General features: G+C 36.8%; 1 protein-coding gene and 1 pseudogene across 3 annotated transcripts; one reads left to right on the forward strand and one right to left on the reverse strand.

Annotated features, from left to right (window-relative positions):
* The first annotated feature begins 1170 nt into the window (after positions 1-1170).
* LOC114739415 (sulfite exporter TauE/SafE family protein 4-like) lies at positions 1171-4817 on the forward strand (annotated as a pseudogene).
* A 7254-nt stretch (positions 4818-12071) lies between these two features.
* On the reverse strand, positions 12072-13787 carry LOC114739414 (putative homeobox-leucine zipper protein ATHB-51). Of its 3 annotated transcripts, none has more exons than XM_028927476.1 (5): positions 13676-13787; positions 13485-13586; positions 13081-13341; positions 12473-12813; positions 12072-12397 (listed from the first exon to the last, which is right to left on the reverse strand). In XM_028927476.1, the coding sequence occupies exons 3-5, from the start codon at positions 13169-13171 to the stop codon at positions 12308-12310; spliced, it is 522 nt and encodes a 173-aa protein (XP_028783309.1). In that variant the 5' UTR covers positions 13172-13341; positions 13485-13586; positions 13676-13787; the 3' UTR covers positions 12072-12307. The 3 variants fall into 3 exon arrangements, with proteins under 3 accessions (XP_028783309.1, XP_028783307.1, XP_028783308.1); XM_028927474.1 differs by having other exon boundaries at positions 13485-13595; XM_028927475.1 differs by having other exon boundaries at positions 13081-13595.
* Between the last annotated feature and the right edge of the window lie 1167 nt (positions 13788-14954).

The following is a 14954-nucleotide window of genomic DNA, read 5'->3' on the forward strand; positions in this document are numbered from 1 at the left end:
AGTTGAAAGAGAAATTAGAATGGCGACTCACGGTTAATGTGAGTCATAGGCGTTCTCATTATTTAAGCGAGCGCTGAAAATTTGATTTCAATTATTCTGTAATAATGAATCAGTTTCTAATGTACCAGATCCTACTTCTAGCCTCTCTTTTTTTTTAAAGAAAAAAAAAAAGTAAGGTATTATGTAAGATGACCACTTGACTTGTTTCCAAGTCTTCCCACTTCAAGGGCTGTGTGTATAATGGGTGAGTTAGTTTTTTCTTGTTTTCTTTCACCTGCATCCTGAATTAGAAGTGGAAACAATATAATGCTAGAAAACAGAAAAAAAAAAGCTAAAACGAAATCCGCGTTGAATCCCGCAAAAAAAAAAAAACAAAAACAAAAACGAAAATCTGCCCAAAAGACGGGAAAATGGCGCACATAAATGAGGGACGAAACAAATTTTCGTGGAGAAAAGGACACAACACCGTGGCATGAATTCGTCAAGAAGAGAAAAGGCAATGGATATGCTTCAAAGCGGGCCACTGCTCTCTCTCTCTCTCTCTCTCTCTCTCCCCCCTCTCTTATAATTCATGTATTCATTATATGTTTTCATGCAAAGTTTAACCTCATAAACTCATATTTTTAAAAAAATTTCAGAAATATTCTTAATACCGTTTGGGTATTAAACTCCACTGGAGCCACTATACTTACTTGACCCCAAGACGCGAAGACCTTCCGAAATCGTCTGCACTCTTTCTGTATTAATTTGTTGCCGGGGGAAACACATTTTGTTTGGGGGAAAAAGGAGGGAAACGAGTTTAGAAAGGACTTGGGAAGATACTCCAGGCTCCAAAGCTGACTGAAAATCGAAAACAAAACTTGCTGAATTAAAAAATAAAGATGGACTGACCAAAGAAAAGTGTAAACTGTAAGGAAAGTCACTACCAAACCCTTCGTGAAATTGGAGGTCCATATTAAAAAATACTCATTTGGCCGCAAAAGAAACAAACTCGGAAACTAACAATTCTGCTTTATTAACAAATATGGCCCGTGAGTGATTGGGTTTGATTTGTCCAACACAAAAGGACACGTTGCGTGCAGGTGATTTAGAATTGGGCGAGGCGGCAACGAGGGGCCAGGGCCGTGAAAAATAAAACTATACCAGTAAGCCTGTGAGAATATGCATGTGAGAGAAGCAGCTTCGTCGCCGTTAAATATCACTTGGGCCGAAGGGATAGCTCCTCTATATTCTCCGTAAATCATTCATTCTTCGCCACATTCCTTGGTCGCCATGCCTATAGCCACAACAAGATTCGTCTTCTACCTTCTTTCCGCCTTCTCTGCTGCTATCCTATCTGCGTTTCTCATCATCCATCAACCATCACCCTTTTCTCTTTCTTCCTCTAATCCCCTTTCCTTTCAATCCCATGCGCGCTACGGATCCGAAACCGAGCGAGTTTGGCCCGTATGTCCCTCTTTCTCTCCTCGCAGCTAGATAATTATTCTGGTTATTATATGTAGACTCCTAGACTATATATATACATACACACGCATACAGGATAGCGTTGATTAATTCGAACCTGTGAGTGCAGGAATTGAAGGCGAGTTGGAGGCTTGCGTTGGCGACGTTGATTGGATTCCTAGGCTCGGCATGTGGAACCGTGGGCGGGGTGGGCGGGGGAGGCATTTTCGTTCCCATGCTCACTCTGCTTCTTGGATTCGACACCAAATCGGCGGCTGCTCTCTCCAAATGTAATTTTCAGTCTTCCTTGTCGTGTGTCTCTGTAATTCTGTTTTATGTTCTCTTTTGCTAATGCTGAAGCTGACATGCTACTTAATCTACAAACGGCGAACCCACGATTCCCCAATTTTTTTTTCTCACCATTTTCTCGGAGACGACGTTTCTGTTTCCTTTTTTTAAGAAAAAAATTGAAGACTTCGTACTTCCTTTTAGACTGATTTTAACCATCTCACTACTTTTCAAGTTGGTGCTTTGGGCTGTAATTAATTTTGCCGCTGGGTTTGCTGCAGGTATGATAATGGGGGCATCGGCATCGTCAGTTTGGTATAATCTGAGAGTGCCACATCCGACGAAAGAAGTCCCATATTGGACTATGATCTGGCCCTTATATTCCAGCCCATGCTTATGCTTGGAATCACTGTGGGCGTCGCCCTCAGCGTTGTCTTCCCCTATTGGCTCATCACTGTTCTCATCATTATCCTCTTCATAGGTGTCTGGCCGATTTTGTTCTTACTCAAACTCCTTAGATGCTTTGAATTGAATTGGACGGCTTTTTTGCCTCAAAATCTCTGCTGACCCAATATTCTTTTTCGTTTTTTTTTTTTCTTCCCCCGATTTTTGTTGGTCGCAGGAACTTCATCCAGATCTTTCTTTAAGGAATCGAGATGTGGAAGGAAGAAACTATTCTGAAGGTCAGTGTTTTTTTTTTTTTTTTTTCAATTTTCTATTTTTTGTTAAACAAGTTTAGTTCTTCATTTGTCTGTATGCACACATGTACATAGACACGTACATGCATTTATATGTACATGTGACAGAGGCTTTAGTGACGGCAACTCATCCTCGTTTCCCTTTTTTTTTTTTTTGGTCTTTTGCCCTCACTGCAGAAAGAAATTGCCAAGCAACAGGCGACCATGGTGAATTCTCGTGGAGAACGTAAGACAACCGTACTTCAACTGACAGCTGGACACTGATTCATTTTCGGATTTGCTTAATGCATCTATTTTGTAAAGCCCCACAAAATATTGTCTCACCCAACCAATCATTGAAGTAAAAGCAAAATGAGAAAAAGCGCTATAATTATTGCACATATAATTACTGTTTTGCACAGTGTCCGGCTGATGTATGCTGCTGATTGCCATGCGCCTTTAATAGCTTTCTCTGATCTGTGACGGAATCTCTTGAAATCCATGCAGTTCTAGTCGACACGGAATATGAACCGTTAATACCCAAAGAAGAGAAATCACCCATGGTCTGTAATTGTTCTGTGCGCTCTTCTGAATTTTGTTGTTTCTTAATTTATAGGCGGCACAAACTTATCACTCATTTGACTCATTTTTCGCTTAAATCCTTCAGCAAATTCTCTGCTTCAACCTTAGGTGGAAAAGGATTTTGGTGCTAATGATTGTGTGGGTTTCTTTCCTGTTGCTTCAAGTCGTCAAGGCAAGCCTCTCTGTTATTTCCACGTACACTATTCAATTTCATATTTGGGCTAAAACTTTTTATGTGTGTGTGTATTTGATATTGGTCCATTGTGCAGAATGAAGTGAAGGCGTGCAGTGCATGGTACTGGGTGCTTTTCTGCCTACAGGTTAGATGGCAGACACATTCACATCTCATGTGCTATTTGACTTGTTAGGTTGTGGGTATTGGTCGGGACAAAATCACCAATAACTTTTTTTTCTCTTGATACTCCAGTTTCCCATCGCACTTGTGGTGTTTGGGTATGAAGCAGTGAAGCTGTACAAGGATTACAGACAGAGGATAACTACAGGCAACCCGGAATCCATGAGTCAGGCTTCAATAGAATGGACTGCTCTTAACCTCGCGTTCTGCGCACTGTGTGGCATCTTAGGGGGTACCGTGGGAGGCCTTCTTGGTTCTGGAGGTGGCTTCATTTTGGGCCCTCTTCTTCTTGAGATTGGCGTCATCCCCCAGGTACACAGAGGGCGATCACATGTCCTTCAAGCTCTTCTCAAGCTTTTAAATGATTAACTGAGGCTTATATGGTATCTGTATCACAGGTTGCGAGTGCAACAGCAACGTTTGTCATGATGTTCTCTTCATCTTTGTCGGTGGTGGAATTTTACCTTCTCAAGAGGTTCCCCATTCCCTACGGTAATTTGCATTCAATTCTCAACTCTACTTGGTCTTAAGAAGGACAATGGATTAAAGTTTCATCCCTAATCTCACAGCTGTTACTAAATGCACATGGACACGTCCTGATGTATGTTAATTTTTGTTCCAAATTAAAGTCCAATATTTGAATTTTTATGGAGGAGTTGGGCCTCTGTTCTGTACATGTTTTGCAGCGTTATACCTGATATCAGTGTCTATTTTGGCTGGCTTCTGGGGGCAATTCGTGGTGAGAAAATTGATAGCAATACTTAGGAGGGCATCCCTTATCATATTCATTCTCTCTGGCGTCATTGTTGCCAGCGCTATAACCATGGGTACTGCAAACCAACTAACATCTTGCTCACATATTTCTGAAACGTCTCAACTTATACTGACATGGACCCTCCTTTTTTCCTCTCTCGGCAGGCGTGGTTGGCGCTGAAAGTAGCATTCGAATGATACGCAACCATGAATTTATGGGATTTCTGGGGTTCTGTAGCAGTCAATGACATGTAAAGAATGAAGAGGGTATAGTGAAGACCTTGTAATTCATGGAAAGATAAGAAGAGCACTGGGGAATGTTGGTCAACGTCGAGCTGACCATCATGGAAGATCCTTGGTCATATGCAAGTGACAAGGACCACATTGGCCCTTGTCTCGTGTGAAAATTCGTTTGTAGATTATGTGTGTTGGCTCAGAACTGTTGGTCAATTCCTAATTGACCATCATGTACGGAAGCTTCTTGATTGTTCCCCAGCAATAAGGCCGCACTCTGCGTCTTCCCTTGTGTGAAAATTTTATTATTCTGCAGATTGAGTATTAGGTAAGATTGTTGGTCACTGCCTAATTGACCAGCTTCTGAGTGGAGATTAGTTTGGTGGTTGAGTGTTGGCTACTGGCTAACACCTTCCTCATTATTGTATTCTGTTTCCAGCTTAAAAATTAGAAAAAAATAAAAAAAAGTGAAAAGTTAATGTCTACGGCCTTGCGTATCTCAAACATCTGATGCTTATGCCTTCAAAAGTATGCAGATCATGCAAAGTGTTTGATAATTTATTAGTGCTTGTGCAGTGACAGTATAAAAGGCGTTTCTTATTTAAAGTCCCTTTTCGGCCTAAAGCAAAGCATTTGGGAAAGAGAATTTGTATGGGTAAAACAGGCTTCGTCTTTAGATCTCTGGATTGATTATTGCTATTGTCGTTGTTGTTGTTTCCTTGACCTTACCTTCGGATTGATTAAGGAAATAGGAAGGGCGATTAAACAAATGTTGATCAGATCTTGCATCTTCATATAGGCCAACGGCAGAGAGGCGAGGCACGTGGTGAGGTCAAGGATATCGGGGTTAATACATCGGAGCATTAATTAAATTAAATTCTCTTGACTCCTGAAAAAGCATTCCAAGGTTGGAATCGTCTTCCGCCCGGTGCCCTTCTTCTCTACGTCTCCTCCACTCCCTTTCAATTTAAATTTATTTATGTATTTTTAAAATAAAATTATAGAAATATTTTTATGATTTGTGGATAATGAAAAATAATTTAAAATAAATTAAAATTATTAAATATATTTAAAATATACTTTTATTTTTAAATATGTTCTTGTAATAAATAAGAAAAAGGATAAGAAAAATGTATAGAGAAAGTGATGGGAGAAAGTATGACAAATAGGAAAAAATAAATAATTAAGAGTAAAATTAAAAATTGAATTAAATATTGAGACCAACTAAAAAAGTTTAATTAAAACTTATAAATTCCCAAATTTAAAACAGTAACAACAGGGTTAGACTTAGAGAGTTGGAAAAGGAGAGCGGATTTACAGAGATGAAAATGACTAAAAAAAACTAAAAATTACTAAATTTTAAATCAGATTTAATAACAATATTTTTATTTAATATTAATAACACTAAATTTATAAATGATAATAAAAAAATTTTAACATTTTTTATTCAATATTTAGTAACTTTTTTTTTTTCAATTTTCGCTTAGAGGGGGGCAGACAAGGGATGATTTCTCCCGAGTTTCTTTTCTTTTTTTCTTTTTTTTGTTTTTTGTTTACTTGGATTCCTCCCGAGCTTGTTGCATCGCTGTCCCAGCTGGCGGCTTCCGAGAAAGGACCAAGTAAGGACAAGAAGTAAATGAGTACGGCATGGCCAATTGCGATCTCGTACTTATGTGTTGTCAAGTCACAGTGACGAAATAATACTCGGCTGCCACTAGCAAAGAAATTTTGTTCCCATTTTTTTTTTTTGAGTAGGATGTTATCGCTAACTCAGGGTATCCCAGCGTATCGGCCAGACTAATCCCAGGGTGCCTCGCCAGGAATCGAGCCCATGACCCGGTAGGAGAACGCGCCTTGCGCCCCCCGTTTGCGACCAGTCGGACCCAACCCTTGCAGGCCAATTTTGTTCCCATTTTACTTTCACAAGATTGCCTATGTTTTCTTGGAATCAGTTTCAATAGCAGAGGAGACTCATTAATGAAATTTATGTTATTTAAAGGCAGTTTTGATAGTTTAAATTTAAAATTTTTTATTGATAATTTTTAAATAAAAATTATTTTTTTAAAAAAATTATGATTTATTATATTTATTTTGAATCATGTATCAATCAAAAGAAAAAATTTAAAAAAATAAAAATATAAAAAATTAAATCTTAAGTTATTCATATTAAATTTAAACTGTTCAAATTTAATTATAAGCATTTTAACTAAGATATTGTAAACAGTAAAAAAATAATTACCAAAACCCTACACAGTTTTATCAGAATATTACACTTAAAATTGTTTATATTAAGAACAAGTTTGAAATTGTGAGAAACTTGTTCATATCAAGATGAAGTTTAGCTTTGCATCTTGCCACATCATCCTATTACTTTTCTCAAGCTAAACTTCATCTTGACATGAACGAATTCCTCACAATCTCAAACTTATTCTTAACATGAACAATTTTAAATGTAATATCTTAGTAAATAATTTTTTGTTGCATAGGATTTTGCTAATTTGTTTACTATTTACATAATATTAGTAAAAAAACTTTTGATGATAAGTATTAGAACTAGTTCATATTTTCTTTGCACCTATTTGTTGGTTTTTTTTTAACTAGTCGCACCTATCGATAAAAATAATTAAAATTGGTTAGTAGTTAATGTTTTCTTTTCTTTTTCCCGGTCGGTTATAATTATAAAGGACATCCTTGATAATAATTTGATAAGTGATTCAGGCATTTTATAACAGCTTGTATTAAAGATTGTGGAGGGCTTCTGAAATAAGTTTTATAAATAGACAAGAAGTCAAAGACAGACAATAGAAGAATTGGCAGAGTATAATTTTAAGATATAAATTCTATATGTAGTCATATTTTTACCACAATAAACATTTCACGTTTTATCCCACCAATCAGACTGATCATATGAACTGTGGCATAATATCATACCCTGTCAGCGACTAAACTAATATTCATAATTGATCAACTGCTTAAAATGTCCTTTCCGTCTCTCCCTGCCGATCCTTTCACGAGATCAAAAAGCGAGTCAGTTACTGAGCACTCTCTTGGCAGCTCATTTTCCAAATATCGAACCTGATATGTACGGCTGCAAACTAATTTAATTTCTTCACCCTATATCGCCCAACTACGCTTAAGCGTCCACGTAGCGAATGGCAACAAACAAAAAGGAAAAAAAAAAAGAAAAAGAAAAAAGTGTCGACATAGTGGCCTGAAGTTATATTTGATCCTACATGTAAGTCATCAATCTACCTTTTTTTTTCCTCAAAACATTCTTACTGATTGCAAAGGAGTTATACTGGGAGATAATTTTAATTATCCAACGCATATCACTAAAAAATGATATTTTATGAAGACTAATACATATTTATGATAAATAATCAACTTAAATAGTTTTTTAAATTATTTTTTTCCTTGAAATTTTTAAATTAGTTATTTTGCTATTATGTTAAGTATTAAATGTAGTATTGTGAACATCAAATAATTTTGCTTCCTCAACAGTAATGTTATTATTGAGGAAATAAAATTCCTGTTTTTGTTTTTGTTTTTTCAGCCCCCGGGGGGGTTTTACAAGATATTTGTCGTTGAATTTGGCATCAGGTGTTCACACAGGGGTCTGGATTTTTGGGCGGCAGCGACCCACCCTTTACACATGGATCACGCCCTGCTGATAATAATGGGTTAAGCGATTTGATGTTTTTATATTTAATTATGTGTGCGCTCTTCCTAATCCTAAATATTACTCATATTTAATATAAGATATATTTAACTAATTTGATTAGATTAAAAAAGTTAGGTAAGTTAGTTAATTATAAGAAATATGACATGTTTTTCCTCAAACACTATAATCATCTTTCTTAATATCCTCCCTCTCTCACTTACTTGATTATAGTTAAAAGAGTATCTATGGGGATAATTTAGAAAAAAAATTGGCTTAATTTTGACTTAATTTTTAAGATTAGGAAGGGCGTACACATAATTTTAAACATCGCCCTCATTTCATCAAATTTCTTATATTGCATTTTTATTTCTCATGCTATTCTCATTTGTTCAGGCACTTTTATTTTCGTGCATTAACTTTTTGTTATTAAATAGCAGTATTATTTCTGAAAAAGTGTTACAACTGATCTACGCATTAATTATTATCCTTGGAATCTCATAATAACTCTCCCAAAAAATATTAACAAAAATGTAATTACCATTTACTTATAATAAGCACCGTTTATTATAATTTTTTTTAATAATAAGCACCACATATATATTTTTTCTGAGATGCACAGCATAAGGATGGGAGGAGTATCTGACGCGGATAGGAGTCGGTTTGTGATCATGATAAGCGATTTGTGAGATTGAAAATGGCCACGTTTCGAATGGCACTTATATATATATATATATATATATATATATATATATATATATTGTGTTGATAAATTGTTCAGGCCACAGAAATTTAAAATAAAAGAAAACTTGATTTCGACATTGGACCGCTAATTTACACCCAGAAATGCGTACTGGACCATCTTAACTGGTGCATGAATTAAATTAAAGTAAACTTCATTATTGGAATCAGATTCTTTTGATTCAACATCGACCTCTCATTCTCATCCAACGACTAATTCCAACTCACATTAAAAATCGACATCATTCAATTAACAGCACGCCACGAATTTTATTTAATTACAAAAAATTGTCACCTTCGTTAATTACTTGTTTGAAAGCCCCCATTCGAAATACGTAACTGAATGATTGATGACCCACCACATGGTCAGAGCATCGACTCAGATCAAATAAAACAATCAAAGTACTGTATTATCTAGATCTCTCTGTTAAAATAATAAAATTAAACACGATTATTCAAGTGAGACGAGCTTCATAATGAATAAACTAGTTATAATTATAATACTAATTATAATACTACCTCCGGTCCTAATTATAAGAGTCAGTTGACTAATTTGAGGAGATTAAGGAAATAAGTTGAGTTAGTTATTTGTCCTAAATAGGTGTTGTATTTCCTAAAATATCCTTGCTAATCAAGTGTCTTGATTAGAACTATCATTGTTAGAAACTTAGAATGACTACTTTGGAAAAAAAAAGGGATAAATACGAGAAACAAAGTGGATTGGGGTCTTATATTTATGACCAAAATAAAAGTCAAACATGGTCTTATATTAAGGACCGGAGGTAGTAGTAATTTGTTAGGAGGGGGAATTAAAGGGAAGCTTTCTCCTCATAATAATGGATCATTAATTAATAATGCCCAATAACATGACAACTAAACTAAATTCAGGAGCTTGAACAACGCTCAATGATTGTTGCCTGGCGCAATACTAAATTAATGTTGAAGGCCTGGTCGCAAATAATTTAATCGGAGCTTTAAATAAATATGTCACGGATTATTTTATGACTCAATCCGTACTTATCAATATCTTAACGTGAAGTTCACGCTTTGCTCAATAGTCACATATGGTAAGCGGACTCGGTGAGCCTAAATATGCGAGTAATATAAATGCACACATATATCACGTGAGTAATTACTTAATAGGCGTTTCATTGGATGCAGGATATGAAAAGTTGGAAGGAATTTTTTGGATCGGGAGATTGATTTTCATGCATTACAATTACTAACATCTTATTCTCTTTCAATATTTTTAATCAATCAATTAATTTCTTCTATTAGCTGTATATACAGGAAATATATTGAAATATCATTATGAAGGATATCTTTTCTTCTTGCCCTTATTTTCTCAGATAAACGCTGAAATTATTTTTTTCCTGATTTATTTTATTGTTACTCTTTTTTTTTCTTTTCTGTCTTTAGTTTTATTGTTACTCTTTGTAAAGAAATATATTGGATTTTTGCCCCGACAATGTACCGGAGTTTCTCTGTCCGAGGAAATGCAAAAGCGGTGTTCATTTTAGCGATGGGCCCCACCAGGTGCTCGTCGTGTTCCTATTGGTCAGAAGTCTTCCCGAATTCCAGATCCGCAATGTGATTTGATCGGAACGCAGGCAAGGCTCCAGAACGCATGGGCCTGCATGCACTTCCGAGTTTAATTTAATTTAGTTCGTATACTCATAATAACACCAAATTTACCAGGTATATTAGTTTAAAATTGCAGGCTACGATCTGGTTACATTATAAATTAGATTCGAGATATAGAAGGGATCTGATAGGTGGATGCGCTAAATCGAAAATTATATATTTAAAACACGAGGCTATGTTGTGTATGTGTCCTGTCCGAAACAATGTCTGAAATAACATCCAAATCGGACACGATACAAACACTCAAACAGCGTCTCCTGCACGTTAGAGAGTTTTTTTTTTTTGGTGGGGGAATGACATTTATTCCGCCACGTCACCTGTGTCTGTTAGGTTGATAGATTCAAATCTGTTAGATTGTTCCTAATGAGCAAAACAGGAATCAGAGAGGGCAGGTGTGCTCACAGTGGACACAAGTCCTTTATGCCAAACAATGCAGAGTGAGAATATTTCTACATGGAGACTGGTAGCTAGAGAGAATTTAACGCACAAAATCTGACGGCAAAAAAGGAATTTTTTTTTTTAAGGCACATATATGCTGACAGGGATTTAAACCTTAATTTGTCATGAAAAATTAGCCTCTTTTATTGGATCCAATCCTGTCAGTAGCCAAAAAAAGAAGAAGGGGGAATTAAAGACGCCGATGCAGCATGATTAACGCTTCAACGATGTCGCAACCGATGAGCCTCCCGACTCTTGTGAGTGACTTGGACGGCGGACTTTGCACCCCTTTTCCCGTACAGCCCAATTCTACCCGTCGGATGACCCACAAGCCCAAGCCCACTATCATTCGGGCCTCTGGCCCACTTGCAGCTGGAAAGCTCTGAATACCCACATGCACCGTACTTAAGGTTTAAACTTTAAACCCTTTTTAGGGTTCCGACCATGCAAGTGTGAATCTGCTGATTGTTTGATTTTCCATAGCTATATATCGATCTGTATGCTATCCGTGTCTTGTGAACATCCTTCTGCCACTTATAATGTCTGTCTGTGTGTGTGTGTCTTGTTAGCTCTGATTTTTCATCCAAACATTTTTGTAGCAATCCCTTAAAATATCTTCTCATTATGAAATCGAACTGTATCTTTAACCCCTGATCCTTAAGCATGCCGACTATTCCATGCAAACTTTTTTTTTTTTGATAAAACGGAAAGAGCTATTCCATGTAAACTACTGCTTCTTGTTTAATTTTCCTCCGTCCTATTCAATATTCATATTTTGTCCATCACACTCTCCAATTATCATCCTTGCTAGCAACCTATTCGATAATAGTTAATTGTAGAAGGAATTTCGCTTGAGTAAGGTCAGAGGTTGAAATAATTTGGTCAAATAATTGAATTAAAAAAAAAAAAACAAGACCGCTTAAAGTACTGTGACTCCTCCAGTCCTAAATATAAGACCCTTATACACATGTGCATAAAGGTCTTATATTTAGGACCGGAAGAGTATATAATATCCTCATATATCTTACTCATAGATGAAAACGATGGTAAAAGAAGTCTTCTGATCACAAGGGTTTTACGTAAGTGGAAATCGCCTCTTTTTCTCGACACTTCTGTTGAAATATACGTTAGAGAAAATCCGTTGTTAAAGTGATCTGAATCAGTTGCCGAAATATATAATCTTTTAACCATCCTTATACTTTAGGTCTTCATTTATAGGACAGAAAAACAAGAATCAATATATTTCACTGAACACGACTTCTGCAATATGGCCCTCTTAACTCTCTCATTGTCATAGCAAGTCATCTTACACATCGTACCATTGCCAACAGGTCTGGGCAAATATTTTAACGCCACAACCCACTTATGATCCTAAGAATTATCTTCTCTCACTTAATCCTATGCTAAAATTAATAGCTGACACAGGTTTGTCCTCTCTCACAGATTTGGAATGATAAACTTGTGCTTGAAGAAAGCAAAGGCTTCCCCGTGAATTTACTTTCTTCCGCAGATTTCTAGATAATCTGCAGATGCCTGCGTCCTAGAAGATTCTTGCTTTTTCAGCATGGCTTTTAATATCATAACCTGCACAGAACCCATGAGATTAAAAATGAACACTAATTTATCTAAACAATAAAATTAATGAACGAGATGTCATGCCTCTTCTTGAAGCTTCTGTCTTTCCTTGTAGATGGCATCAAAATCCTGTTTGAGAGCATCATACAAGTGCTCAAGCTGCTTTGCCTTCCACCTAGCCCTCCTGTTTTGGAACCAAACCGCAACTTGGCGAGGCTGAAGCCCTAACTCCTTCGAAAGCTTCATCTTCCTATCTGCGTCCAATTTCCTCTCCTTCTCGAAACTCTTCTCCAATGACTCAAGCTGCTTGCTCGTTAATCGCTTCTTCTTCTTCTGTTCTTGCTTTCCGTAGTTGACTCTGTCCATTCCCGGAGCCAACCCTTGTCTCTCACTCTCTCTCATTGCTGGATGTCTCACTTCCATTCCTGAATACGCAAGAGGTATATATTAAGTTAATTGCTCAGTGAAGAATGAGATCTTCAAGATAAGACAACAGTGCTTCTTATATTTAAAATGTTGGATATCATTGTATCGAGCTGGAACGCCAAATGTGGCTTTCAAACGTTACGTAAGAAGAATTCCTATTTTGTGACAGGCAGAAAAGAAGTAGGACTAGTAGTGAAAAAGGAAATGCAAAATCGAGTATTGAACTTAAAGGTCAATGTTTTAGAAGCAAGAGACTAGTGCCTCACCTGGATATGGTGTGTAGTTAAAGTTACAGAGGAAGCCAAAGGAGGACTCCGCTTGAGGAACAGAAGGTCTTATGCTCCAATCCCAATCCATATCTGGCTTCACTTCCCCGTCTCTTCCTTCTGTTCCAACCCCAAAATTTATAGCCAAGAGTGTTGTGAGATTTGAGGGTCTTGTCTCCAATTCAAATTTCAATGCAGAGACCGTATTAGGGAAAAGCAGTGAAGTCGTGGCATGAGGAGAAGGCAGGCTGTCAGTTGGCCCTAAGAGCAACCGTCGTGATTATGGTTACATTCGTAAAACAGGTAAAGTGTGTCCAAGAAATGAAAGACTTGTGCTCCAATAGAGAGAACCAATAATAGAAGGAAAGGCAAAGAGAACTTATAGGTAATTTCTGTGATTTCACCTCAGTTAACTACGAGAGGTGTCAGTGTCTCAGATATGAAAGCCGATATGCCCTCATTTTCACCTCTGCTTCTGTCTCCTTATCAGTGCATGAAATTGGGATCTGGCTTTGCTTTTTTGAGCAAAATACGATCGAATTACTAGTTGAAAGTTAGTCTCCTGTTTCAAGAATCCGAGTTACTAGATATTAACCTTGTGGGGTGTGAAACCGTGAGGCGTGAGGGAAGGCTTTAAAGTTGAAACGTCAGAGTAGAGGGGTGAAGACGAAGGACATCAACCAAGACTGTTACAGACGTGTTGAGAGTTTTCCTCAATGTGAGTGTGTCTGCCATTCAATAAATGAGCTGAGAGAATACAAGAATAGGAGAATAAATTCCAAATCCTATATTGCAGGAAAATGTCGGACACACACACACACACACATCTCTACATGTAGTGTGCGTAGCGTAAACAAGACAAAAATTTCAAACAACACACACACACCCCTCTACATGTAGTGTGCGTAGCGTAAACAAGACAAAAATTTCAAACAACCCATTAAAATACATCAGTTTTGGCAACAGGTATTATTAATCTTTTAACATAACATATATTTGTTTAGAAGTACTCCTCTGGTTCTATTTATAGAGCAGAGAAAGAAAATATTTTTTAGTCCTATTTATAGGGTACTGAGAGAAAGTTTTTGTATAGATGTATAATTTTACCCCTCATTTATTATTGTGTTAACTTTGTTTTTATGAGGTATAATGTATATTAAATAGGAATAAAGTTGGAAAGTCATTAAATTTTAAATGAGAGTTGATGAAATTTAAAGTTTTCCTTAGTCTGTGTAAAACATATTGAAACTACCTTATACATAGGACAAGAAGAGTAAATGTTTATATGTTCCAATAAAATTAGAAGGCAAGTCTCAGAAAGAGTAAAGTATTGAACAGCTGGAAAGCAAGAAAGGGTAGCTGTGAGTTGTGATAAGATGGGCATGGCCATAAATCTAAAGCAAGGAAGTGAGACATGGGTGGCATATATTTACGTCACTGACTGGCACTTACATCAGGATGGTCCAGAAATGATTATTAGTAAATATGAAACGTTGAAATCAACACCGTATAATGTTTGTAACTTGAGGATGGAATTTGTGAAATCCAATAACTACAAAATACTATGAACAGGCAGCTCAAAAAAGCAAGTCTGCCAAGGAAACAAGTGACCATACGCACAGGCTACCACCTCCTATTCCTATCATCGTGCCCCCAGGGTTCTACTGACACGATTTCTTCAGCAGCCGTTAAATTATAACAAACACCCAGAATTCAGAGAGGAGCAGAACGGAAGCGAAGTGAATTAAATCCGTACATCAAGGGATAGAGCTACGGCGGCAGTCAAACTACAGCTGACAAACGAATTCAATTATCGAATCGAATCCGGGTTTCGTCATGAAACCTGAAGCCAGACATCGCTTGTGTTTTATTTT

The sequence above is a fragment of the Neltuma alba genome, unplaced genomic scaffold, assembly GCF_004799145.2.
Source record: "Neltuma alba isolate B1F8T4 unplaced genomic scaffold, ASM479914v2 tig00013958_pilon, whole genome shotgun sequence".
Taxonomy (NCBI): domain Eukaryota; kingdom Viridiplantae; phylum Streptophyta; class Magnoliopsida; order Fabales; family Fabaceae; genus Neltuma; species Neltuma alba.